Source organism: Lynx canadensis, chromosome E1, assembly GCF_007474595.2.
Source record: "Lynx canadensis isolate LIC74 chromosome E1, mLynCan4.pri.v2, whole genome shotgun sequence".
NCBI classification, from domain to species: domain Eukaryota; kingdom Metazoa; phylum Chordata; class Mammalia; order Carnivora; family Felidae; genus Lynx; species Lynx canadensis.
In genome coordinates, this window is record NC_044316.2 from 10,866,854 (window position 1) to 10,894,545 (window position 27,692).

The following is a 27,692-nucleotide window of genomic DNA, read 5'->3' on the forward strand; positions in this document are numbered from 1 at the left end:
TTTGGGCGGAACTTTCCAGCGGCCTCGCCCAAGGACAATCGATTTACCAACCACTGTCGGGAAAGAAAGGAAGTGGGGCGGAGGAGCGGAAACGTACAAGGGGTCCCGAGCGCGGGGTCGTCTGGGAGTTGTAGTTCGCGGTCCCGTGGCGCTCGCACCCGGCGGATGTAGCCCGAGAAGGCGGGCGGAAGCCGGACGCCTAGGTGCGGGATTCCCTGTCGAGGCCGTGGGTCCGAAGCCCCGCGGGCTTAGGGGTGGTGGCCGGGACGCGGCAGGTGGCGCTGGCGGCTTTCGGGGGCCCCAGTTCCCTTAGGGTGGACGCCAGGTGGGCGTCACCTCTGGCTTTTCCAGCATGCTTGGGCACCCGGCGGGCGGCAGCGGGCGCGGGGCCTAGGGATGATCTTCCCTGTCGCCCGCTGCGCTCTCCGCTGGCTGCAACGGCCGAGAGCCAGGACCTTGTCCCGCGCTGCCATGGAGGTGGCCTTGCGAGGCGTGCGGAAAATTCTCTGTGTGGCCGAGAAAAACGACGCGGCCAAGGGGATCGCCGACCTGCTGTCCAACGGTCGCATGAGGCGGGTAAGGAGGCGTATTTCCGATCAGCTGTGCGGGTGAGGGAGCTGTCCCGATCACCCAGCGGGACAGCGCGGCCAGCGCTGGGAATACAGACGGAGGCCGCTTCTCTCACTTCTGGGTCATTGCAGTGGCTTCCTGTCTTCTTTTCGGACTGGTAGGCATTTAAAAGCGAAGACGCTTCACCCATGTGCTTGAAAACCTTGGCTCCTCCTTGCGCACAGCCGCGGTTCCCAAACTAGTCTGATAATCGGTACTAGCTGGGACACTGGCTATTCTGTGGGTTTGGGGTGAGACCAGGGAAGGCTGTGTCTTAACAGTATTCCCTGTGATTTGAAATTTTAAGTTATTGGGAACCCCTGTTCACAGCACTTTAACTTGGCGGTCAAGCCCTGTCCCAGCATTCCCAGCTAACCTGGCTCTCCCCATCAAGGGCGCATCCCCTGGGTTCTGCGGCCCCACTGGCTTTACAGTCTGTAAACGCGTATTAAGAGGGCGGTACTACCTAGGCTATGGGATTAGAGGGAACAGCTGCCCTATTCCTACTAGTACAAAGTCACTCCCTAGAGACAGGCAAGTAAGGGATGAAAATTTGTTCTGGACACACTGGAGGTGCAAAGGAAGGGAAAGGTAAAAGAATTTGTAAAACAGGTGGCATGGAGATGATACGAACTGATCAGGAAAATCTGTCAAATAAAAGTGGATTGCGAAATGGTTTTCTGGAGGCAGAAAGCAGAAGTTCCCTGCTCTTTTCTTCTTTCAAGATCTCAAGGTCCTTAGACCTCCATTTCTAGCTCGTGGAGAGTGGGAGCAAGAGCTGAGGTTGCGTCTGTAGAGTTCAGACCTCTGGCTCCTCACAGGGAGAACTCTGATAGCTTTCTCCCTAACCTTTCACTATTCAAATTCTGGGCAGCCAAAGTGACTTTATAAAACACAAGTGTGACTCCAGTAATCTCCCACTTAAAACCCACATTGCTTATCTCAATTGATGCAGAACAAACATTTGATAAAAATGTAATCCCCTTCATGATCTTACAGAATAGAAATCCTAAAGGAGCCACAAAGAACCATTGGTGCTAATAAATATGTTCAGCCAAGTTATGGGATACAAGATCAATGTACACAAATCAGTAGCAATGAACAATCTGGAAAGAAAATTTAAAAAAAAATTCCATTTACAATAGCATTCAAAAGCACACTGAAAACTGCGACCTTCTTTATCTGGGTAGTTTTTTTCATGGTTTTATTTTTATATTTAGAAAGATGCATCTTAAAGAATTCTGTAGATTTAGTGGCAGCAGTATGGGAGTTCCTACAGATTACTTAGAGAAGGGACTTGTATTTTTTTTTTTTTTTAGAGTGGACAGCACTGCAAAAAAGATCACAAAAGCAGGGGCTCCTAGGTAACTCAGTTGATTGAGCATCTGACTCTTGATTTCTTTGGCTCAGGTCATGATCCCAGGGTCGTGGGATCGAGCCCCGCGTCAGGCTTCTGCGCTGAGCCTGGAGCTTGCTTGGGATTCTTTCTCTCTCCCTCTCTCTCTCTGCCCCTCTCCCCCGCTCACATGCTCTCTCTCTAAAATAAAAAGAGAAGGAGAGACCACAAAAGCTACATTCTTGATCTATCAACCGGGTGTTTTTTCTTTCCCCAGACTCCGAAACTGCTCTAAGTTTGGCGTATCCAGTTTCCCTGAGCACCTCACCCACACATGGGATCACACATAATTGTGTGCCACCCCAAAATGGGAATTACAGGGGGGCAAGTTTGAAATGTCAGAAAAGACATTTCACATCCTCGAGGCTACCACTGGTAGAGGAGACTGCCTGCTAGAGCTCTGGTTGTGGGATCACACACATGTTATCAGACAAGTTATTTACCTGGAGAGGATCAGAACGGTGGTTTTAGACTGTTCCCAAGAGACACAAGGGACAATGGATGTGCCCCTCAGGAGTCACTTGGGACTGGACTGGGGAAACGTACCTGTAAAAGTACTTTTTTTTTTTTTTTTTAACGTTTATTTATTTTGAGACAGAAAGAGACAGAGCATGAACGGGGGAGGGTCAGAGAGAGGGAGACACAGAATCTGAAACAGGCTCCAGGCTCTGAGCTGTCAGCACAGAGCCCGACGCGGGGCTCGAACCCACGGACCGTGAGATCATGACCTGAACCGAAGTCGGCCGCCCAACCAACTGAGCCACCCAGGTGCCCCCCTGTAAAAGTACTTTTAATGCTGCTGTGGAGGATGGTGGGATCTATTCAGAGAGGGTCTGATTCGTCCATGCTCGCAGCTAAAGAATTGCTTTATAGACTGGCTTCCAGTGCTGACTGGGGCTTGTAGTGTTACTGGATTTTAGAGCCAGAGGAGCACTTAGAGGTAACTTTATTCAAAAATAAATTGATGTTCAGAAAGGCGAGTGATTTGCCTGTGCCCAGCAGTTTTACAGGTGCGGTTGTACAGCCAAAAAGTAGTAGAAGGATATGGGGAAGAGGGAGAAAGTGGGCAAGAGAATTCCGTCCTAATCCTTTCTCTGCCTCTAATTTGTGACTTGACCTTGGACTCGTCCAGGCTCATCTATTCGTCGTTATATTAGCTGACCTCAGGGTTACCTTCTGGCATAAAAACTCCATGGACTGTACCAAGCATGTGCTCGTAACTGTGTTGAGGATCCTCTTGATAACTGGCCTTAGTAATTTAGCCTAGTTTTTATCTTTAGGAAATACTGTTATTTTTCAGTATGACCACTTATCAAGGTTCTGCTTGATCTTTAGGCCGAGGAGTCATTTGTTTTCAATGTAACTTATTTATTCTTGTTTTGTGTTATAGAGGGAAGGATTGTCTAAATTCAACAAGATCTATGAATTTGATTATCATCTGTACGGCCAGGTAGGTGCTATCATGTTTCTGTCCTGCAGCTGAAGTGTGCTGCTGTTAGATCCATGGGCCATTTTGGTATATGTTCCTCGAGTTTTTAGTTATGGCTGTAAAAATAGAAGTTGTTAACTACAGGTTGCCGCTGAACTGCTTGTACCTTAAGAGTTATTTCAAGGGGCGCCCGGGTAGCTCAGTCGATTAAACGTCCAACTTCAGCTCAGGTCATGATCTTGTGGTTGGTGGGTTCGTGCCCCATGTCGGCCTCTGTGCTGACACCTGAGAGCCTGGAGCCTGTGTGTGTGTGTGTGTGTGTGTGTGTGTGTGTGTCTGTCGAAAATAAACATTAAAAAAAAAGTTATTTGATCAAGAAGAACGAGCCTAGCCATCATAGAAGAAGTCACTATCTTTCAAGAATAATTGTTAAGACCTAAAGATCTCTGGTTACAAATGAGTATTTTGTAATTTATAAGGAAGTCTCTTTTTAATGAAATATGGCCCCTTCTCTTTGTAACAAGAAAGAAACTAAAACACAGTAGTTTGAGGAAACTTTAAATCCTATAAAAGGCATCATGGTGCTAGAATTAGAACGGTCGTTAGTTTGGTATTTGGCTTCAAAGAGATGCATTTATGTTCATTTCTCCCCAACTAGGTTTTGTTTTGTTTTGTTTATAGACTTAATTTTTTTAGAGCCATTTTAGGTTTTTGGAGCAAAATTGAGAGGGGGGTACAGAGATTTCCAATAGACCCCTGCCCCCACACATACACCCCCCCCCCCACCATGATCAACATCAGATCACCAGAGTAATGCATTCTTTACCATCACAATTGTACCTACACTGACACATCATAATCACCCAAAGTCCCTAGTTTACATTAGGGTTCTCTCTTGGTGTTGTGCGTACCATGGGTTCAGACAAAAGTAGAACATACATCCGTCATTACAGTATCATGCAGACTATTCCCACTGCCCTTAAAGTCCTCTGCACTCCATCTCTTCCTTCCTCCTCACCTCCCCTCAACCCTCGGCAACCCCTTTTTTCTCTTTAACAGAAGTTCCTCCCTTTTATTTGAATGATGTGGCAAAATATAATTGCCGAAAGACTAACTCGAATTTTGTTATCCTTCAGAATGTTACCATGATAATGACTTCAGTTTCTGGACATTTGCTGGCTCATGATTTCCAGATGCAGTTCCGCAAATGGTCAGTACAATGCCTGGGGGAAGAACTTTCTGATTATTACAGTAAGTTGTGAAATGCTGCCGGGATTTTGAGGCATGTTGATCTTACTGTATAACTTCTAATACCCAGATGACTGTCTTTGTCCATTCGGACTGGTATAACAAAATGTCATCAACCGTGGGGGGGCTAATAAACAATAGAAATTGATTTTGCCTGGTTCTGGAGGCTGGAAGCAGGAGATCAGGGTACACGTAGACTGCTGACCTCTCACCATGTCCTCAGCTGGTGGAAGGAGCGAGGGAGCTCTGTGCGTCTTCTTTTATCAGAGCATTAATCCCATTCATGAGGTACCACTCCCGTGACCTAATAGCCTCGCAGAGTCCCCACCTTCTAACACCATCACATTGGTATTAAGATTCCAGCATGTGAATTTTGAGGGGACAAACACCATGGAGACCACGGCAGTGACCTAAGATTAACTGAACCATTGTGAATTTTTACCGTGTGTTGAGAACAAACAACCACTTTGAAGTGTTATTTTCCTTAGAATAGCCAGACCTATTTCATGTAGTCGCTGTGTTACGTTTATCCTATTGCAGACGTGCGTGAAAGGGCTCCAGAATTTCTTCTTAGCAGCTGCTGCTGTCACAGAAAGCAGAAAGTGCTTTGTGCAGAGGGTCATAGCCTTGCTTTTAATTCTCTGGCATTTTCACGTGGGACTTCTGTTGGGGATCCATCCGTGAGCTCACCGAGCAATTTTTTCTTGTAAAAATGGAGGACTTTCCATCCTGTGCTGAGGTTGGATGTTTTGTGTTTTCATCCTCTTTTCTAGGCACAGCTGCAATCCCCTTGTCCTCTTTGAAGCAGAAATTGAAAAGTACTGCCCAGAGAATTTTGTAGACATCAAGGTAGGATCTTTTGGAAGACATACAGCACTGGAGTTGAACAACTCCAGAGTGCAAAATAATTGAACTGTGATTTCTGTATTTTGAATGCATCAGAATTTAGAGATCACGTTTCCCACCAAACTTAGTGCCATGATTTTAAAAATTATTCCTACTCAGGGCACCTGGGTGGCTCAGTCGGTTAAGCGTCTGACTCTTGATTTCAGCTCAAGTCGTGATCTCATGGTGGATCAAGCCCCAAGTCAGGTTCTGCACAGACAGCCTGCCTAGGATTCTCTTTCTTCCTCTCTCCCTCTGTTTCTCCCCCTCCCTGCCCCCTCAAAATAAATAAATAAACATTTAAAAATTCTTCCCACTCATTGTATAAATGAGGCCACTTATTTTTTATTTGTTTATTTTCAAAGATTTTAGTTTTAAATAACGTCTCCACCGATGGAGAAGTCACAACCCCAAGATCAAGAGTCACAAGCTGTACTAAAAATAAGCCTTTTTATTAGTAGTGGTTGTTTAAATAAATCCTAGGAATAACACTGTTAAATGATTAATTCTAAGTGATGAATCACTAAATTCTATTCCCGAAACCAATACGACGCTATGTGTTAACTAATTAGAACCTAAGTAAAAAAAACTTGACACGTCGAACAAGTTAAAAAACATTAATCCTAGCTTCCATCCCGAATTAGCATGGAGAGACAACAAAGTGTAAATGGTCACGTGACAGGCAAGTTATGAGTGCTCAGGGCACCTGTAGCGGTGGTCTGCTGGCTGGGAAACCTTCTTGGGGTGAAACTCAATTAGGGATCAGTTTCGTTTTTGACCAGGACGTGATCAGAACCACGAGAGTTACAAGTGTGTGTCAGAGCTGAGGTTTAGGTCTTGTCACACTAGGGCAGGTGCATTAAACCCTCCATCTTCTAGAAGCTCACTTCGGGTCCGTGATTCTAAGCTGGAGGGTTGTAGTAGCAGCCTCGGCATCCTTACAGGTAGTAGGAGCAGTTTCCTCAGATCGCTCCCTCTCACTAAGGCGGCGCATCCCGATAACATCACTGATGTTCGGTTTGGTCACACGTCCTTAGCGTAGAGGTGTCACTTCATGGCGACTGCGCTCTCACTGCTCTTCCCTGGCTGGGAATTTCAGAAAACTCTGGAACGAGAGACCCGGCAGTGCCAGGCCCTGGTGATCTGGACCGACTGCGATAGAGAAGGGGAAAATATCGGGTTCGAGATTATCCACGTGTGCAGGGCTGGTAAGTGACGTGGCTTCCGGGTTTCCACACGCTGGGACCGCAGAAGTAGATGGTTCCCCTGTGTGAGTGGGTCAAGGCTGAGTTCCTCCTTATAGACTCTCCCCACTGGATCCGTCAGGCCTCACCAGCAGTGTGTCCAGAGCAAGTTACTGAACCCACGGGAGCCTCAGCTTTCTGGAAAGTCAGGCCAGTCTGACACAGTTCCTAGGGTGGCACGAGGACTAAAAGAGTTACCGAGTGGCACAGACCCCGCAGCCCAGGGCTTGTTTCGCGTCAGGTCCAAGTAGATTGCCAGCTGCTTGAGAGCAGGGACTTCTTATATCTTTTATAAGTATAGATTGAATATTTGCAAGAGAATGCATATGCCGTACGGACAGTACAAAGAGTAATTCTAGAATGTTGTTCATCTGCTGTATTCTTTGTATGCTGCCTGAATATTAATAAATACTCGCTGAGATGAATTTAAATGCCTTCAACGGGGCTAATGATTGCAGGTAACTTAGCAGAAGTGATGCACAGGTCATTCTCAGGCTTCAGAGAGTGGACGGTTTCTATTTTCCCTGAGTGTTTCTGTGTTGAAAGCTGTAACGACTGCTGGGAATTTAAGTACGTTAACTTTCAGGGACAGTGTGTATGTCCTATGTTATTTCCGTGCCAGGACATGAAATTCCCTTGTAGGACCTTCTAATTGACAACATTTTATTTTCCCCAAACGTCTAAGAATGAGTGAGATTAGAATCTTGAGAGGCTCATAAGGAGAATAGCTGAAATTCACTTAAATAGCTAAAATTCACACCACTGTTACTTCTGACAAAACTAAGCTTAGCGGTTACAGCAAAGTTTCCTTCTTAGGTGGCTAGCATACTGTTAATTTCACCTAATCAGAAAATTGGGTGCCTCACAACATCTCGAAATGGCTTATCTTTCATTCAAGGTGGTTTAAGAAAAGCGAGCCCTTTATGATGGGAAGGCAGTGTGGTTTGACTTTGATCTTGGTGACTCTGTTCCACAGTGAAGCCCAGTCTGCCAGTGCTGAGAGCCCGTTTCTCTGAGATCACCCCCCGAGCCGTCCAGACGGCCTGTGAGAACCTGACCGAGCCTGATCCGAGAGTGAGCGATGCTGTGGACGTGAGGCAGGAGCTGGACCTGAGGATCGGTGAGCCACTGGCAAACTCCCCTGGGGGTCTGCGTGGCACATTGGGGGTTGGGTTATGAACCAAGAATGAGGCTCGTGTGTAGATATGAGCAGCTGGCCTTGATCTTACGGTCCACTGCTTTCTCCTTCCTTCCTTCCGTCCTCACTTCCTAGGAGCTGCCTTCACTAGGTTCCAGACCCTGAGGCTGCAGAGGATTTTTCCCGAGGTGTTAGCGGAGCAGCTGATCAGTTACGGCAGCTGCCAGTTCCCAACCCTGGGGTTCGTGGTAGAGAGGTTCAAAGCCATTCAGGCTTTTGTGCCAGAAATCTTCCACAAAATTAAAGGTATGGCCGGAGGAGTTGTTTACGGTGTAGAACCTAAGGGCCTGGGAAGAACCAGGAGCAAAAAAGGCACTAATTAAATGTGTGAGTTTTTTAGTCTTGCTGCCCTTCGTCCCACCCCATTACGATGCTCAGAATCCACTTAGTTTCCTGAACGACCCATAATCCCAAAGCCATGTTTCCTATTCCTTTGGAATTTCAGTGCAATGTGCTTTCTTCTCTCTGTCCCATCATATGGCTTCTCTGAGTCATGGCCTTCCTGTTTGTCCCCGATACAGTAACTCATGACCACAAAGATGGTGTCGTAGAATTCAACTGGAAAAGGCATCGCCTCTTTAACCACACAGCTTGTCTTGTCCTCTATCAGCTGTGCATGGAGGTAAGAGATATTTGGAATTTTAATGATCGAGGAAAACTGTTCTGGAAGTTCCCAGGCCACTCCTTCTGTGTTAGCAGAAGTGACCCTGTTCCCTTTTCCCACTGAACTGTAGCTTTCAGCTTGCATCTCAGGACCTCACTTTTAGGGAGCCTGTAGGACGAACTCCATGAAAATGATACTAAACGATGTGAAACCACAGGAGCTGTAGACCTTTTAGATAAAGGCAGAAATTTTGAGAAATACATAGCTGAAATCTCTCCCTAAAGTAGAATGCTGTTAACAGAGGTCACTCAGGATCCTCTAGACCTGTCTGGAACAATAGAGTCCTAAAGCTGGAAGGGGTTTGGACAGCATCTGGTCCAGCTCCCTCTTCCCCCGGTTAGATGAGATCTAGAAAGATGAAAGTCACAAACGAGCAAGTTAACTTCATCCAGGGGCAAATGCCAGGAAGGAAAAGTAGGGGGAAGGAACAGAGACCAGCCTGGGGGGCAGGGAGGGGACCGTTCTAGGCATGGTGGTCACGGAAGGCCTCTCAGGGCCACATCTGAGTGAAGGCCAGAGTGATTAGCAGGAGACAGCCAGCCACAAGGGGGTGGGGGGGGGTAGAGAACACGTGTCAGTAGAGAAGTAGAGAGAGCGGCCCATCAGAGGACCACAGGCCAGTCAGTGGCCGAGTTGCGACCCTCATACTGATCGTCCACCTTGTGGTGCTGCTGCTTTTCAGCCAGTACCTGACTGCTGGCTCTAACCTGGAGGCTGCACACAGTGGTGCCTGAGAGAAACTCTGAGATCTCTACTTTGATGAGTCACATGTGCTCCCGGCTGTAGCGCCCTGGCAGGTTTATTAATTGATTTGGTGAAGGGGGAACAATGACCGGTGAGCACCGGCTGCAGTGCCAGACACGCTTTGTTACACTATCCTGTTTAGTCCTGATAGCGCCCGTGAGGGTGGCGATCCTGTCCCCGCCTCACAGATGAGGTGGGAGAGAGTGAAGTAATTTGTGCGCACTCTAGAGCCGGTAAGGGGCACAGCACAGCTAGCTTCTAGCGTACCTGACTCTCCAGCTCCTTCCGGAGACCACCCTGCGTCCAGGAGTCACTCTGTCCACGCTTCTGCCCTTTGACCCTAGAGGTCACGGAACTACCTGGCACGTCTCTGACACTGCACATTTACCTGTTCGAGAGAAGGAGACACCCCTGTTCGCTGGGGTGCGGTGAAGATGGTCTCCACATTGGGCTTTCCAGCTTGTAGTGTACGATTTCTCCTATTTCTAACTTGGTATCATCCTGACGTTTATTTTATTTTTTTTTTTTTTAATTTTTTTTTTTCAATGTTATTTATTTTGGGACGAGAGAGACAGAGCACGAACGGGGGAGGGGCAGAGAGAGGGAGACACAGAATCGGAAACAGGCTCCAGGCTCTGAGCCATCAGCCCAGAGCCTGACGCGGGGCTCGAACTCACGGACCGCGAGATCGTGACCTGGCTGAAGTCGGGACGCTTAAAACCGACTGCGCCACCCAAGCGCCCCATCCTGACGTTTTAAAATGTAACACCGTGCACGTGTAGGTAGGAAACAGTGCTTAGGAGATGCACAGGCTGTCGTGTTTCGCGGGCCCTGGAAGGCACCTTGGGGCTTGTAAAGTTGCCCCTCAAAGTCTTGGTTTGAGCGGGAAGGTGGTGAGGTCTCCACCACACCGCAGGCTTCGAGCCCACCTCGCTCGAGGTGCTGTCGTGGCTGGAGCAGGGGCCTCTGCTCGTGGTGAGTGTCCTCCAGAATGGTGAGCAAAGGCTACCGCAGGACAGCTAGAGAAGGTGCGCAAAGAAGTTAACGTGGCCTCTGCTTTTTCTGGCTCTCTAGGATCCCAGGGCAACCGTGGTAGAGGTCAAGTCTAAGGCAAAGAGCAAGTGGAGGCCTCAAGCATTGGACACTGTGGTATGTTCCAGATGACTGCACCAGGCGCTCTGATTGCCTGGTGCTGGGACCAGGTTTCTACGGCAGACGGTGGCCGGTGGCACAAAGCATCACCCTTCACAAGGCCAAGCGGGAAAGCCCTTGGGGAGAACAGAAACCCCAAAACAGAGGCTGCTTAGTCTTTTCGTGCTTTTTTAAGTTAATAAATGCAACGTAGCTGCTTTGTGTGGGGTTTGGCAAACAAAAAGAGGAAGACACGTCCCCCGTCATCCTTACGTAATCTCTGATCCAATGTGAGCATCTTCTCTTCCTGTTTTTTCCTCATACACGTAATTTTTACATTGTTGTGATTAGGATAGCTTGTCTTTTTCCACCCGAGCATTTTTCTTTAACGTGTGCCTAATCTATGTAAACGTTTTTTAAAATCTGTATTAAGAGCGTACCTTAGGACAGGGTTTCTCAACTTTTTAGACCCACGAAGAGCCACCCTGCTGGACACGAGTTGGAGTTAACTACCTTAGGAGTGCCCCTTCCCAGTCACCACCAGTCAGGACAATTCAGGGTACAGTTGCCGTCAGGATTCACCCTGGAGGTTGAACATAAAGAACAAACAGGCTAAGAAACACATGGGGATTGGTGGGCAGTGTGGTCTTTACCTTGGGCGTGGCCCAGTGTGTGTGTATGTGTGTGTGTGTGTGTGTGTGCGCGCGCACACGCGCGTGGGAGTGATTTGTAGGAATGACAAGGGGAGAGTTACAGACCGATTGCATAGGACAGGCATAAGTGTATTGGTCCTCACTGGTTAAATAGGCTTTGACATAGAGCCGCTGACATTGGTGGACTGTGACCAAGGGGAAGGACAACCGATTATCTCCCAGGAGTTTTTGAAGAATGGTATTCATCATCCAGAAGTTAGTAGGGCTCCAGTGGTTTTCCCAAAGTGTGGTTCCCAGACTGCCTGTATTAGAATCTGTGTATTGGCTTGCTGGTTAAAAAAAAAGAAAAAAAAATGCAGATTTCTGGCCTCTGTCCCAGCAGCCCTCTTCTGTCAGAATCCCTAGTGCTCAGGGCCCGGGAATCTTTTCTCTTCCTAAGTGATTCTTGCTTCTGCCCATCAGAGCCTGAGAACCACTGGGTTGGAATCTGCCTCTGCCTGGCAGGCCCAGAAAGCTTTCTTTGCTACAGTCTTTCTCCCTCTGCGTGACAGCCGCTGGAGTGACAGTGGCCAGACATTTGTGAAGATGAGTTGTGTGGCTGTGTTGTGCCCTCTGACTCCCACACTGCACTCTAACTTGCCTATTGACACATTTAACAGGAGCTTGAGAAGCTGGCTTCTCGAAAGTTGAGAATAAATGCTAAAGAAACCATGAGGATTGCCGAAAAGCTCTACACTCAAGGGTAAATATTTGGGAATAGAATTTGGTGCATCTTTGTCAGGGTGAAGTATTTTATTTTGCTTCATTTTCTTTTAAAGATTTTATTTTTAAGTAATCTGTATACCCAACATGGGGCTCAAACTCACAATCTGAGATCAAGAGTTACATGCTCCACCCACTGAGCCAGGGTGAAAATATTTTAGAGCTTATGGGTAAATACAGACTGTCTAGATATCACCTGAGCTCTGAAGTAGAAGAATTTTGACATTGACTTTTCTGATAAGGAAAAGAGCCTGTTGAGTGAATTCACATCTCAGTGTTGACCTCTCAACAGTCCCCCCCGCCAGGGCCTTGGCAGGTGGCAGACCGCACCTTTAGTAGTCGTTTGCCATCATAAATCATCGCGCTTCAGGGGTTGTGAACATCCCAGCACCGTCCAGTGATGGTGTGGTCCATGCTGTGGACCGCTGTGGCAGCCACTCGCCACAGGTGACTATCAGGCACTTGAGATTTGGGTCGTGCGAATTGGGACATGCTGGAAGTGTAAGATATGCGCTGGGTTTCGAAGACTTGTATGAAACAAAAGGATGTAAATGATCTCGTTGATATACCGTTTAAGTGGCTAGTAAAAAATGGTATATTACATGTAGGGTCCACATGATGGTTTGTTAGACAGCATTACGCTTTCTATACCTGAAAAAAATTCGTAGAAGCACACTCTGTTGCTGCTCTCAAGGCCATGGGGGGTCACTGGCAGACCATTCATAGATCGGGCCAGGGCTGTGTCCCGGCCACACAACGGCTGGCAGGCTGAGCCTACTGTGTTCCCCGCCTGTGCTTCCCCTGTCGTTTATCTTGTGGCTTCTTGGGGCATCTCAGCAAGAGAGCCTACTGTCTCTCACCCCATCAGGGGGTCCCATCTGAGAACTTTTGTCAACGTAGGTAAGGTAGGTTGCCTTCGGTTGCGTTGGCCAGCTCAGATGGGACATTGCAGGTGCCACCAGGTGCTTTCAATCGAATTCAGTTGTTTCTAGAGCAATTCTAGCAATTTCTTTTTCTATTCGTTTGCCTTTGTTTTAGGTACATCAGCTATCCTCGAACTGAGACAAACATCTTCCCCAAAGACTTAAACCTGACGGTGCTCGTAGAGCAGCAGACCCCGGATCCACGTTGGGGGGCCTTTGCCCAGAGCATTCTAGAACGGGGCGGCCCTACTCCACGCAATGGGAACAAGTCTGACCAAGCTCACCCTCCCATCCACCCCACCAAATACACTAGCAGCTTGCAGGTTGGTTTCCCTAACTACTGCCTCCTAGAACCCAGGGGGAAGTGAAGGGTTAGCGGCACTTGAATTTACTCTGTGGGCTCTTACTTGAGGAACTGAGTGATTTTGAAATATCTCTCCATTTTAGCAAAGAGACGTCAGTGTCCGAATTCTGCTGCTTCAGTGTTCTGCTTGGTGTCCGTGAATCCCCGCCCCCAGAGCAGGCTCTGCTGTCCAGCCCACTTCCCGCTCTGTCAGACCCCCTGCAGCTTTGCCGAGCCCCCCACACGTGGACTAGGAGGTTCGCCTGCCCTGTGCCCTTGCACAACCCCCACAGAGCCTCCCACAGAATCGCTTGGCCTTCTTGGCCCCTCGTTAACTGGAGGAATCCGGCCCCCATCCTTCCCAGACTCGATGGGTTTCCATTGCCATCCTGACACTTGGATACTGTGACACCGGCCTCTTGTCTTTGGTCCGGTGGCTGCAGGGCTCTCGGGCAGCCCTGCCCTGCCGTGTGTCTTGCCTATTGTCCTTCCTCAGCTGGAGAATGAGCTCCAGGAGGGCCCTGAGGGCCAAGCTGGTTAGGCTTGTTTGACAGATGCAGGCTCATTGCAGAGCTGAGCCACATTTGGTCCTTGTTTCCTTTTTTTATTAACACACATTGTTCTCTGGCCCTAAATGTAATACAGGTCCATTTTAGTTTAGAAAATTCAAAAGAATATGAGGAAGAAAAAAATTTGCCATTTCCTCGTATGCCGAATTTTTTTTTTTTTAATAGATGTTTGCTCATTTTTAAGAGAGAGTGTCTGAGCGAGGGAGGGGCAGAGAGAGGGGGAACAGAGGATCTGAAGCCGGCTCTGTGCTGACAGCAGAGAGCCTAGTGGGGGGCTCGAACTCAAACTGTGAGATCATGACCTGAGCTGAAGTCAGACACTCAATCAACTAAGCCACCCAGGTGCCCCTGAAATATTTTAAAGTATGATATTTAATGATTGCATAGACGTACCATAATTTCTTTTGCCAAATCTATTTTTTTGTTGTTTATTTATTTTTTTTTTTTTTATTTTTTATTATTATTTTTTTTTAACAAATGAAGTTTTTAATTTTTTTTTTTCAACGTTTATTTATTTTTGGGACAGAGAGAGACAGAGCATGAACGGGGGAGGGGCAGAGAGAGAGGGAGACACAGAATCGGAAACAGGCTCCAGGCTCCGAGCCATCAGCCCAGAGCCATCAGCCCAGAGCCTGACGCGGGGCTCGAACTCACGGACCGCGAGATCGTGACCTGGCTGAAGTCGGACGCTTAACCGACTGCGCCACCCAGGCGCCCCTATTTTTTTTTTTTGAGAGAGAGAGGGCACACGTGCACAAGCAGGAGAGGGGCACAGAGAAAGAGAATCTGAAGCAGGTTTCAGGTTTCAAGCTGTTAGCGCAGAGCCCGACATGGGGCTTGAACCCACAAACCGCAAGGTCATGACCTGAGCCAAAGTCGGATTGCCAGCCAACTGAGCCACCCTGCTCATCTGCAGGGTGCAAAATCACCCCTGCAGAAAGCACCCCTGCAAAACCTGTTTTTTAAGATTGCTTTCAACTTTCTGAGACATAATAACCATTGACCTTTGTATAAATATCTGTGTGGACCTTTCGTTTCCTTTGGATCCATTCTTAGAATTACTGGCTATGAGTATGAGCATCTTACGGGCTTTGACAGATTGAGCCTCGCTCAGTCCTTGATTACTTCACTGGTAGAAAGTCCCATGAACCTTGTGAACGTGATGGTGTAGGGCTGCTGGCTGTAACTTTACTGTGTCTTCTATGCAAGGGATCCCTTGTTAGTTTATTATGTTTTTACCTTGTCTCCTCCCTTGGTGGGGTTTATGTCAAAAGAAGCACCTCTCAGTCTGGAAGGTAGGATGCCTTCCTTGCTTATCCTCACCTGATCAGGGTTGTGTCTAAGTCCACAGCACACAGCGGGTATGCCCAGCGCTCCATGCTGCTGCGGGGGCTACGGGAGCCACGTGCCCTGTTTCATGTGGAACTTTGGGCTGGAAGGTGGCCTCGGCCACGTCAGACTACTGGTGGTGCTGCGATCCTTGAGAGGCTATCTTCTGGAGGGAGTTTCAGACCCTTTCTTTTTCTTCCTAGGGAGATGAGCAGCGACTGTATGAGTTCATCGTTCGTCATTTCCTGGCTTGCTGCTCCCAGGATGCTCAGGGGCAGGAGACCACTGTGGAGATCGACATCGCTCAGGAACGCTTCGTGGCCCACGGCCTCATGATTCTGGCCCGAAACTACCTGGATGTGTACCCATATGACCGCTGGAGTGACAAGGTACTAAAGCACAGGCCCGGTCAGGGGCCAGAGGCCACATCTCACCCCGTGGGCCTCGGGGAAAGGGGAAGACAGCCGTGTTCCCGACCCCAGTGCCGTCTGATGGAGCGGGGCCACGTTTTTTGAACTGGAAGTTGTCTTTTGCCTAAGTGCCACGCGGAATGATCTGATGCTTCTGCTGCTCTCTGTAGACCCTCCCCGTCTACGAGAGAGGCTCCCGCTTTCAGCCCAGCACTGTGGAGATGGTGGACGGAGAGACCAGTCCCCCCCAGCTGCTCACCGAAGCCGACCTCATCGCCCTCATGGAAAAGCACGGCATTGGTCAGTAGCTTGCTGTCCTGGTAGCTGGCGGCTCCGGCACACTCCGTACGGGCCAGGCACCGCGTCTCTTCTGGTCTTTGCCACAGCTCTAACGTGGCCATTATATTCTTCACCCCCTTTGTAGCTGAAGTGAGGCTTAGAGAGGTTAAGAACCTTGGTCTGAGTAAGTCTGCACATGGTGCTCTTAACCACTGCTTTACAGCAGCCGAATGAGGACATCGATGTGTCCCAGGACTCGGGGGCGGTGCGCTGGGAGCACCCTGGCCAGGTCCTGTCCGTGGACTCAGGATATTTGGCCCACACAGGGATTTGCTTCTATTTTGAATAACTTACCAACATTTAAGGCCTGAGAGATTCCACATAAAAAATCCGTGTCTTCGTCTTGCGAGGCGTCGGGTCTGGCAGCCCGCCCCTTCGCGCCCAGAAATGGAATTGGAGTTGAATTGGAGTGGTGGCTGTCCCTTCCCCATCGCTCACGCTTGGCTCCGCTCTCCGCTCGTTACCTGCCAGGCCTCTGCGGAGTCTGAGTTTGCTGCCCTGCGGCTAGCCACACGCGGCCGTGCCCTTGGTGTTCCTTAAAGCATTCCTCGTAACAGTATGGGAATTGGAAATTAGGTTAAAAGGAAACTGGGCCAGAATTGGCTTTCCCGGTAAGCCCCGTGGCCCAAGGTTTACAGGTGGGTCCCTCGGGACAGATCTGCCACCCCTCTTCAGTTTTTGTCAGGGCTCTGTGGATGGTCTCCGGCAAACCTAGTTCAGAGGGGCAGCGGCACGATGGAGAGGGAAGTGGATGGAGGGGAAGTGGGCGTTCCCTGGGCGTATTCCTGGGGCACAGCTGCCCGCCCTGGGGCACAGCCGCCTCACTACGCAGTGGGTTTTGTAGTCCTGGGACTTAGGAAGGAGTGCCTCCCTGGAGTCCTCTGGCCATTGCTATACTGTCCGCAAAGTTGCAGGGTTCGCTAAAATTAAAGTTAGTTCACCCATCAGGATTCACTCATTAAAAATCTGAGGCTTCCACAGCTAGACGTTGGTCTAGGCCCCGGAGACACAGACAGGAATCAAGCCTGGTCATTCCATTCCCCCCAAGGGCTCATCTAGCCGGAGAAAGAAATCAAAGCAACACTTAAGTCCAGCCCGATGGGCTCTGGCAGGGAGCGGGCAGGGGCCTTAAACCTCATAGGAAGGATTCCTGGCGAGTGAAGGCAAGCCAGGCACCGGCCGAGTCTGCAGGAGGACGGAGGCACAGGGAAGCACATGGCACTGTGGCCGGGGGTATGCGTGGAAGGTGAGGCTGGGAAGATGACTTGAGCCCGACCGCGGGGCCGGCGTGCCTGCCTAACGAGCTTGGGTGTTGGCCTGTGGCTAGCAGAGCACAGTTTAAGATTTCTGAGGAAAGGAGCAAGGACTTATGTTTTTATTTTTATTTCTTTTGAGAGAGAGTGAAGGAGGGGCAGAGAGAGGGAGGGAGGGAGAGAATCTCAAGCAGGCTCCACACCGTCAGTAGGGAGCCTGATGCGGGGCTCGATCTCACAAACTGAGATCACAACCTGAGCCAGAACCAAGAGTCGGCCACCCAGGCGCTCAAGAGAGCTACGTTTTTTAATATGTTACCAGCTTTAAAAAAAAAAAAAAAAAAAAAAACCTAAAAAATGTTCCCAGCTTTGTTGAGATATAATTCACATACCACACACGTGACTGATGTAAGACGTACAAATCAGCATCCAGTATATTCACAAAAGTGTGCCACCCTCCCCACAATTAAACTTAGAACGTTTTCATTGTCTCAGAAAGAAACCCCATGCCCATTAGCAGTCACACCCCATCCCCCCTTCTCTCCAGTCCCTCCAGTCCCTCCAGTCCCTCCAGTCCTGGGCAACCACTCATCTTTCTGACTAGAATGATACGGCGTGTGGCCTTTTGTGACCGGCTTCTTCCACTTAGCGTGTTCTCAGGGGTCATCCACACCGTGGCGGGAATCAGTACTTCTTTCCCTCTTGGCTGGTGCTGTCCCGTTGTGCAGGTACACCCCGGTTTGTTTATCCATTCCTCAGTCGATGGACTTTTGGGTCCTTCCCATTTGTCCCGGTGCACATTTGTGTCCAGGTTTGTGTGTGGACAGTTTTCGGTTCTCTAGGGTAGATAACCTAGCAGTAGAATGTCTGGGTCCTATGGTAACTCTGTGTTTACCTTTTAAGGAAGTTCTGGACTGTTTGCTGTTTTACGCTCTGGGAGCAACGCTTGAGGCTTGAGGTTTCTCCGTGCCCTCGCCAACATTTGTGGCTATCGGTGCTTTTTGGTTATACCCATTCAAGTGGGCGTGAAGTGGTACCTCTGTGGTTTTGATTTGCATTTCTCTGATGCCAGAGCTACATTTGCAGAGAACCCTTTGGCCACAGCATAAAGAAGGTGTGGGTGGAGGAAGCAGCCAGAAAGGAGGAGACCGAGCACATTGCACTGATGCAGATGACATGACGTGGGCTCCAGCCGTGGCTCTGCCACGTGGAGCAGAGGACAGAGACGCAGGAGTTGTGAGGCTGACATTGACAGCTTAAGTGAGGAGGTGGATGCGAGGGAGAAGTGTGGTTTCTGCGTGGGCCGGATGCGAAGGGAGGTGTCTTACCGAGAATAAGAAGTCCAGGCAGAGGAAGGTGCCCACAGGACACCAGGGCGGGGGGACGATCTGCATCACCCCGAGTAACCAGGACTGGCTTTCAGGTACTGATGCCACTCATGCGGAGCACATCGAGACCATCAAAGCCCGGATGTACGTCGGGCTCACCCCGGACAAGCGGTTTCTGCCCGGGCATCTAGGCATGGGGCTTGTGGAAGGTAAGGAGGAGGAGCTTGCGGGGGTTTTGGCGGAGCCGCGTAACTAAAGTCCCCGAAGGTGTCGCCCGGGGCCACGTAGAACACCGCTCTTGCCCCTGCAGGCTATGACTCCATGGGCTATGAGATGTCCAAGCCCAACCTCCGGGCTGAGCTGGAAGCCGATCTGAAGCTGATCTGTGAGGGGAAGAAGGACAAGTTGGTGGTTCTGAGGCAGCAAGTCCAGAAATACAAACAGGTTTTCACTGAAGCAGTGGCCAAAGCAAAGAAGTGAGTCCGGATCCTACTTGTGTGCGCATGCGGTCATTTAGCTCTGCTTCCTGGGCCGTAACCTCTCCTTGGGCCGCGGGAGCGGGTGGGGGTGATTCAGCAGAAACCGGGCGGCGCGGCTCCTCGCGCCTCGTGAAGTGTGCGCCGCGGGTGGTTAGATGTCCCCCGGCCAGTTCATCACAGCCGGCGGTGTGCCTGGCGGGGCCGTCCCCATGCAGCCCCTCCCGCTTCGGGCTTCCTCCCGAGGGTTCCCCTTCCCCTAGAGCTTCGCCAGCATACAAACGGTAATCGGAAAGATCTGGTCCGGTCATGCCAGGCTATTGGCGCCAGATGGAGATGCCATTCTCTTGATTTTAATTGTCCTGAGTTAACAGGCAGCACAGCCGTGCGGCAGGAAACCTAGTCCTGGTGTAGGACACGTTTGCTCTGTGGAGTATTTTTTGGAGGTGGCCACGCAGCAAGCGGCACGTGTGCATGTTGTCAGATGCAAACCTGTTTTCTACCCCATGCCAGTTTGGCAAAGTAGCGGATGAGCCGGGGCACCCGGCGGGCTCTGTCGGTAGACCATGTGACTCTTGATCTCAGGGTTGAGTTCGAGCCCCGTGTTAGGTGTAGAGATTACTTAAAAATAAAATCTTAAAAAAAGAGAAATGGATGAGCTAGTTTATTTATTTTTAATGTTTATTCTTGACAGAGAAAGAGAGACAGGGCATGCGTGGGGGAGGGGCAGAGAGAGAGGGAGACACAGAATCCGAAGCAGGCTCCGGGCTCTGAGCTGTCAGCACAGAGCCCGACGCGGGGCTCGAACTCAAGGACCGCGAGATGATGACCTGAGCTGAAGTCACACGCTCAACCAACTCAGCCACCCAGGGGCCCCAGGATGAGCTCATTTAAATGTAAATCCAGACAGACAGACACTTCTGGAGTGCATGCTAGGACCCTGTGCAGTTTTGTTTGGTGCGGGGCTGGTGACAAGGCAAAAAGTACCTGCCTCTAGCTGGATCACTCCCGGGAGCTGCCAGGAGCCAGGGCCGCTTGGCCAACACAGCTCCGTCTGCCGCCGTTCTCCGCATCAGGGTTCCCCTGGTCACACTCATGCTGTGCGCACGTAAGAATATCGTAAATGTTTTGCTCTTCCTTCAGATTGGACGAGGCCTTATCCCAGTACTTTGGGGAAGGGGCAGAGGTGGCCCAGCAAGAAGCCATCTACCCAGCCGTGCCAGAGCCCATCAAGAAGTGCCCGCAGTGCAACAAGGACATGGTCCTCAAGACCAAGAAGAGTGGCGGGTCAGTGCCAGACTTGTCCCCGCCGGTGCTCACCCAACACTTGCCGGGTTGGCCATACAGCCCCCTGCAGGGCCCTGTCGTTTCGCTTCTGTGTCTGTCTTTGTTTGTTTGTGTATTTATTTATTTATTTATTAATGTTTATTTTTGAGAGAGAGAGAGAGAGAGAGAGAGAGAGACCAAGTACTAGTGAGGGGGGGGCAGAGAGAGATGGAGATACAGAATCCAAAGCAGGCTCCAGGCTCTGAGCTGTCAGCACAGAGCCCGACACGGGGCTCGAACCCACAGGCCGCGAGATCATGACCCAAGCCGGAAGTCGGCCGCTTAACCGACTGAGGCACCCAGGCGCCCCTCTGTGTCATTATTTAAAGGCAGGCCTGCTGCTGCCGGCCCCTGCACTAGGTATTGGAGGTAGAAGGCTAGCTGACAGGGACCCGGCCTTGGAGTCGTGACATGACCTGGGATCCAGAGGAGGTGGGGGATGACGGCAGATTTGCGTCCCTTGTGGATCAGACGCCGCCCACTCACCGTGTGGAGGATGGTGGAGGAGCATGAGCTGAGGACCCCGTTGGGTCTGAGTTCAAATCTCACTTCTGCCACACACAAGTTTTGTGCCCCAGAGCAGGTTACTTAACTACTAAGCGCCAATCTTCCATAAACCTGGGGCGGTGGGGTCTACTCTGGGAAGGGTGAGGGTTTGGCGTCATGGGTCAGAAGTCTAGTAGCGCAGGGCCTGACGTGTTAGAGATACTCGGCGGCGCTGCTTTTCTTCTTCCGGCTTTGGCGCTGATTCGGACCTGGACGTGCCACATCCCTTCTCACTCTTAGTGCAGCAGTGGGTAGGCAGTTTGTTGCGAGGCTCCCCAAGCCGGCCCCTGGCCGCTGGCAGGTGTTCACAGCAGGAGTGGGGAATGGAGATGGTGGCCGTCATTTATCACGTGCCGTCCCTATGGGGGGCACGATGCACGGTCCTCGACGTACATTCTGGACTCCGTAACCACACAGCAGGGTGGTGTTTTTACCTCAGTTTCGTACGGAGTGGAGGCTGAGGCTTCGTGGGCTGAAGCGACTTGTCTACAGCAGGCAGCCCTGGGGAGCGGGAAAGGCAGAATTTGATCCCAGGTCTTCGCAGCCCTTCATTCCTTTGCCCCCTTTGGGCTGCAGCCGTGTGCCGCCTCTGTGCTGCCACGGGAGCAGGTGGCATCCCCGACTACTGACCCGTCACTGGCCTGGGCAAAGAGAAGGCCAGGCCGGCTCTCAGAAACCAGAGGTTAATGGGCCCAACTTGGCAGTGGGCAGCAGGTGCACACATACGAGCCAGTGCTGGTACAGGCTTCGCCCAGTGTGGACTGCCACATGCGAGGGCTTAGTAAGTGCTGTGCTGTGAACTCTGAAGTTCTCCGAGTGCTTGAGTCACCGGGGGGAGGTGGGGGGGGGGGTCTGGGGATTGTCTTGTGGAATTTACCACTCCAGGGCTTATCTGATAGTTGCCGTTTCTCAGTGGATTAGCTGTTTGAATAATTGGGGTTTGGGGTTTGGTTAGTTTTCCCCTGGTCTGGTCGAAGGGGATCCCAGGCATGCTCAAAGGACGTCGTAAACTGTGTTCACGTTGGCTAGTCCAGCCCTAAAGTTTCGTGGCTGGAAGCTGTAGGGAATTGTTGGCCAAGGGGCACCTGGCTGGCTCAGTCGGAAGAGCACACAACTCTTGATGTCCGGGTCGCGAGTTTGAACCTGACATTGGGTGTAGAGATTACTTAAATAGATAAAAACCTCAGAATGATGTGGTGCAGGTGTCCTGAGTAAAAGCTCTTTCATCAGACAGATAGGGTTCTATTCCCAGCTCTCTTACTCACCGCATGTGCATCCTTGGGCAGGTTTCCAGACTGTTCCCCACCTCAGTTTGCCCCACTGTAAACTGAGAGTATCAACGGTTTCCATCAGAATTGTCATGTGGAGAAGTTGGGGAAGGTCTGAGAGCACACAGCCCGGAACCTGAGCAGAACCTGAGCAGAACCCTCAGGTCGTGGCCTTGCTATGGCCCGGGTTGGTCAGTGGGTTGTTTTTTGGTTTTGTTTTATTTGTTTTGAGAGAGAGAGCGCGGGCATGTGTGCAAGAGCATGGGGGCGGGGGGGCGGGGGGCGGAGAGAATCCCAAGCAGGCTCTGTACTGACAGTGCAGAGCTCCACTCGGGGCTCGACCCCCCCCCGAACTGTGAGATCAAGACCTGAGCTGAAACCAAGTCGGAAGCTTAACTGACGGAGCTCCCCAGGCACCCTGGTTTGGTGCTTCTAAAGAAAGCAGAGTCAGCAATACGTATTTCTTTTTTTCAGGAAGGTGGGAGATAAATTCAGGCTAGTTTTTCTCATCAGTACCAGCGACTGTGTATCCATTTACGTGTCCTTCGGAAAAATCAAGATCTCCCTTAATCAACTGAGGAAAAGTCTCCCTGCCAGATGGGCGACAGTCTAGGAATGTTTATTTCCTGCATGCAGTCTGGTGGCTCCTGCCTGACCTTGCTCCCTCTGCCCTCCAGGTTCTACCTCAGCTGCACCGGTTTCCCAGAATGCCGATCGGCCATGTGGTTCCCTGACTCTGTGCTGGAGGCCAGCAGGGATGGGACTGTGTGTCCGGTTTGTCAGCCGCACCCTGTTTACAGGTGAGCTGGCCCCCGAGTCGGCTGCAGGAAGAGCACAGGTGGGAGGGAATCTCCCGGGACTTTCATTCCTAGACCGCTGCGTGGCCGGGGGCGATCGGTGCTCTCAGCAGCAGCTGGGTTGGCAGTCCTAAATCGGTCTGTGTCCCTTCCCTTTCCAGCTAGATTGCTGCCAAGTAGGGCGTGGGGAAGAGAATATTCGTGTATCGGCCGTGGCTTCCAGGCTCCTCCCAAAGGCCCAGAACCCTCGTGTAGAACCGGTCCTCAGACCTTTTGGCCATAGGACCCCTTACACTGGTAAAAATCATTGAGGAGCCCAAAGAGTTTTTGTTGTGAGTTAAGCTCATCAATAAGCTTATCAATTTAGATTAAATTATCTAATTAATTAACTTATCTAATTAACTTAGGTTAAGCTTATCGATAAGCTTATCAATTTAGATTAACCATCTAAATTAAAGTGGAGGCATTTAAAGACATATGTATTAATTTTACAATGCATACACTGCATACTGACATAAATGGCATGTTTTTACTTACTTCCAAAGCAGACCAAACCAAACCAAACCAAACAATGCATCGTTTTCCATTTCTCTAAGTCTAACGTCTGGCTTTAGATAGGAGACTGTTGGACTCCAGCCTCTGCTCCCAGGCAGCGTGCTGGGCCCGTGGCATGGGCTGTCGCCTTTGGCAGAGTTGCATGCCTACAGCAGGGAAGAATGACCGCTGTAACTTCCTAGCCTTGTAACAAAATACCTTGAAAGGGCCCGGGAGCCTCCAGGAGCCTGAGAGCCGCTGGTGTTACAGGAAGTGAACCTTTCAGAGACTTCTGTATTTTGGTGATTAATTGGGATCTTAGATTTCCCCTGCCTCCCCCTCTGCCCTCGTGACAGCTGGACGGGCTAGCGGTTGGCAGGTGGCTGGCGTGGGCTCCTGGGGCACCGAGGGGAGGCCCAGGGTGGGCGCAGCCCTTTTCGGACCAGAAGACTTACAGCTGGTGGTTCATGCTTGCACTCACCTTCTGGCCTCACTAGGTTGAAGTTCAAGTTTAAACGCGGCAGCCTTCCCCCGACCATGCCTCTGGAGTTTGTGGGCTGCGTCGGAGGATGTGATGAGACCCTGATGGAGCTCCTGGACCTAAGATTCTCACGGGGCGCCCCCAGAGCCAGCCAGCCAGCCAGCCAGCCCTCTAACCACCTGCAGGCTAGCCAGTCCCTGAACAGAATCGACAGCGCCCCCCGGGCCCTGCCACCACCCGCTGCCACTGGTGAAAGTGACTCTGTGACCTGCAACTGTGGCCAGGAGGCCGTGCTGCTCACCGTCCGGAAAGAGGGTCCCAACCAGGGCCGGCAATTTTATAAGTGCAACAGTGGCGGCTGCAACTTCTTCCTGTGGGCCGACAGCAGCCCCCCGGATGCAGGGGGGCCCCCCCCCCTCGGCACCAAGACCCTCAGGTGGCTCAGCAGGACGCCCGCCTGGCCCGGGGCATCGCCGGGGTGGGTTTGGCAGACCTGGCGATGACAGCGGAGGGGGCACGTCGTGCCTGTGCAGCCAGCCCACCGTCACCCGGACGGTGCAGAAGGACGGGCCCAACAAGGGGCGCCAGTTCCACACATGCGCCAAGCCAAGAGAGCAGCAGTGCGGCTTCTTCCAGTGGGCGGATGAGAATGTGGCCCCAGGTGAGACGGGACGCGTAGCCGGGCCCGGGCTCCACCTCCTGGAGCAAGGGCGGCCCCTGAAGGGAGGGCGGGACAGCGGTGGGGCCGGCAGGTGCACGCGTGGTCTTCATGCCAAATTTAAGGCCAGCTGCAGCCCACAGAGCTGCCCACTGCGCACCCAGCACTACGCTAGACACGCTATCTGTGCGTCTTCCGCCCCCGTCAGCTCAGCACGTGCTCACAGTTGTACAAACGGGGCAGCTGAGTCCCAGCGAACCGCCTCCACTGGGGGTCGCACCGCAGCACAGCCCGAGGTCGGCCAGACCGCTCGGCTCTGCGCTCCTCTAGCTTCGGTAGGCTCGCAAGGTCCTTGTCTTCAGCTGCGGAGCCTGGCCCTGGGGATGTCTAGGAACCTGCCCAGAGTTACATGGTTTGGGCCCGGTAACTGGGTCTGGTGAGAACCACCACCCAGATGTTGGGGCAAGGCAGATCACGTGCCTGGAGGCACTTGGAAGCGGTCCCCGCCCACCCCAGTGCGCGGCAGAAGCTTAGTTGGTACCTGAGAATAGCCGAAAGCCCTGTTGTCGGACAGAGCTGGTCCCAAAGCCTAGCTATAGAACCTTGAACGAAGGGCCCGGCCTCACCGCCTCAGTTTCCTCGGTGAGCTGGGCACTTGCCTACCTTCCTTAGGGTTCCTGTCTCAGAAGAGTTAAGTCTCAGACGGTAATTCTAACACACATTGCCAGCTCTGCTTGTACAGGAAGAACCCAGAAGGCTGGGGAAGGCGCAGGGCTGGCTACCAGTGCCCGAGGGGGCTGGAGGCAGCCACTGCCACGACAGACTCGGTTTGCAGTGTGTGAGAGGTGGTCCAGGAAGTGGTGTCTGACGTCCAGGCCAGCTGATCAGTTGTCCCGGGTGACACAGGGCGGTCCAAACTAAGAGGCCCATTTGAGGGCTGGAGGAATCCAGAACTCCCGTTTCCTGGCACGGACGGTGGGGAGCAGGTTGTTGGTCACAGGCCTGCTGGGTTTTGCTGCTTCTCCATGTGGCCTCAGGCCAGTTGGCAGGATGTTGCTTCTGTAAAGAAGGCCTCTGTGAAGTGACAGTAGTGCCCTCCTTATCAGGATAGTGATGGTGGGCCAAGGCCTTCAAGGACACAGGGTCCTTTAGGGAGTGGTGTCGGGGCAACGGAAGTGGGGGACACATCGTGTGCGGCGAGGAGGGAAGGGAGCCTGGCCTGTGGGCGGACGTGACCGTACAAAGGCCGGAGGGACGCCCTCTGCCCAGTGCTGGGGCCTGTATTTCTGGCCACTTGTGTGTGTCTGTTCCAAAGTCAGCCTTCCCCTGACTCTTCCCACAGGGAGTCTCGGAGTCCAGACCTGGCCAAGAGGCAGGGGCTTCCAGGGGCCAGAGGCCAGAAGCAAAAGAGCCCGGGCCACTTCCTCAGACACGGGCTCCACGGCCAAGAAGCCCCGGAAATGCAGCGTTTGCCACCAGCCTGGACACACCCGTCCCTTCTGTCCTCAGAACACATGAGGCAGGGGAGGGGAGAGAGGGCCACGTCCTCACACCTGCCCCTTCCGTCTCAGGAATAAGCTGTTTTCACCGGGACCAGGCTGCCCTTCGCTGCCCTGGAGGCTTTGCGGAAAGTGGCGGCTTTTGGAGTCTCGCCGCCTGTCGTGCTCGGGAGTCCGGATCCGGACCGCTGTCTCAAGAAGTCCCGTCTCTGGTGGACAGTGGCTCCCCGCCTGGGCTTCTTGCTGCTGGCGCCGCAACGCATTTACCAGCAGGGTAGGTGCGTCCCACGCTGTGGCTCCAGGCAGCCTGGAAGGGGCTTCGCCCACAGACATTCTGAGAAGGGGATGGGAGCGGCTCTTGTTCTAGAATTGTGTCCGTGGGAGCGGCTCCCACAGCTCGTGTGCCTTAATAAAGAATTCTGTCCCTCTCTTCTGGTGGGTGTGGTGCAGTGTCCGGTGAACGGTGGCGGGAATGACAGCCACAGACGCCAGCCAGTGCTCAGGGGGACCTCTCGCCTGTCTCTGGCCCCCTGCGCCTCTCTTCCCGGCCCCTGCCCGTCCTCCCTGTCCACACGGCAGGCAGCGAGCCCAAGCGCTCCCAGCCCCACAAACGGCTTGCCCCGCAGAGCAGAGACACGATACGAGATTCCGGATGCTTCCACGCTTCGCAGAGGTGGCCGTGTCCCTGGTCTGTCTTTACAAAACCCTCTGAATGATACATAACCGTGTGGTTTCTTTCACTGGTTAGAAGAGAAGCAGAAACGGGGTGTGAGTTGCCCGGAGTTGCAATGCTAGTAGGTGACGAAGTGAACCGCCCTTGGGTTTTGGACTCCTGGACCTGTACCGTTCGGTTTGACCGACAGCTCCGTTCCCTGCCTGGATGGCAGCGGGCAGCGTTTTTGTAAGAGCAGCGGGTGGCCCAGAGTTGCTCGTGGAGCGTCCGGGCGGCGGGGTGGGTCACGGCCCTGCTGTTGTGTTTTATTCCCCTCCCCCCAGCCCTCAGCAACACCAGTCTACTTTCCGTCTTGATGGTTTTCCCTGTCCTGAACATTTCTTATAAACGGAATCACAGAGCATGCGACTTTCTGTGGCTTCTTCCGACTTAGCGCGTCGTCTTCCAGGTTCATCCACAAGCGCGTGTCAGTACTCGTGACCGAGTGATATTCGGTCATGTGGATGAACCACACTATGTCCCTCCGGGCAGAAGTTGACGGACATTTGATCCGTTTCCACATTTTGGCTCTCATCAATGGCGTTACTGTACGCTCAGGTACAAGATTTGAACATCGTGGGGATCCTGGGTGGCTCCGTTGGTTAAGCATCCAACGCTGGATGTCAGGTCAGGTCCTGATCTCGGGGTCGCGAGTTTGAGCCCCACTTTAGGCTCCGCTCCGCGCATGAAGCCCACCTAAAAAAAAAAAAAAAAAAAAGACGCGACCCCCTGTTCTCAATTCTTCGGTGTGCACACCTGGGACTGGACCTGCCAGCTCTCTGGGTAATTCTGTGCAACCGCCAAGCGGTTTTCCACAGCAGGTGCCCCATTTTACGTTCCCGCCAACAGCGCACAAGGGAGTTCTCCGCATCCTCGCCAGCACGTATTTTCCTCCTTTGGATTATTATTTTATTACCCATCCTAATATGTGAAGTGTT

The 27,692-nt window shown here is 51.7% G+C and overlaps 1 protein-coding gene across 1 annotated transcript; it reads left to right on the plus strand.

Moving 5' to 3' along the window:
• Window positions 1-26,473, plus strand: TOP3A (DNA topoisomerase III alpha). The gene is given in 20 exon segments (XM_030296510.1): window positions 1-576; window positions 3,396-3,455; window positions 4,571-4,644; window positions 5,456-5,531; window positions 6,667-6,775; window positions 7,788-7,931; window positions 8,085-8,255; window positions 8,531-8,631; window positions 10,492-10,566; window positions 11,861-11,943; window positions 13,002-13,209; window positions 15,331-15,516; window positions 15,708-15,837; window positions 18,553-18,666; window positions 18,768-18,933; window positions 20,077-20,220; window positions 22,751-22,873; window positions 23,902-24,304; window positions 24,306-24,546; window positions 25,886-26,473. Coding segments are annotated over 20 exon segments (2,964 nt in total). The 5' UTR covers window positions 1-396; the 3' UTR covers window positions 26,062-26,473.
• Window positions 26,474-27,692: the final 1,219 nt, after the last annotated feature.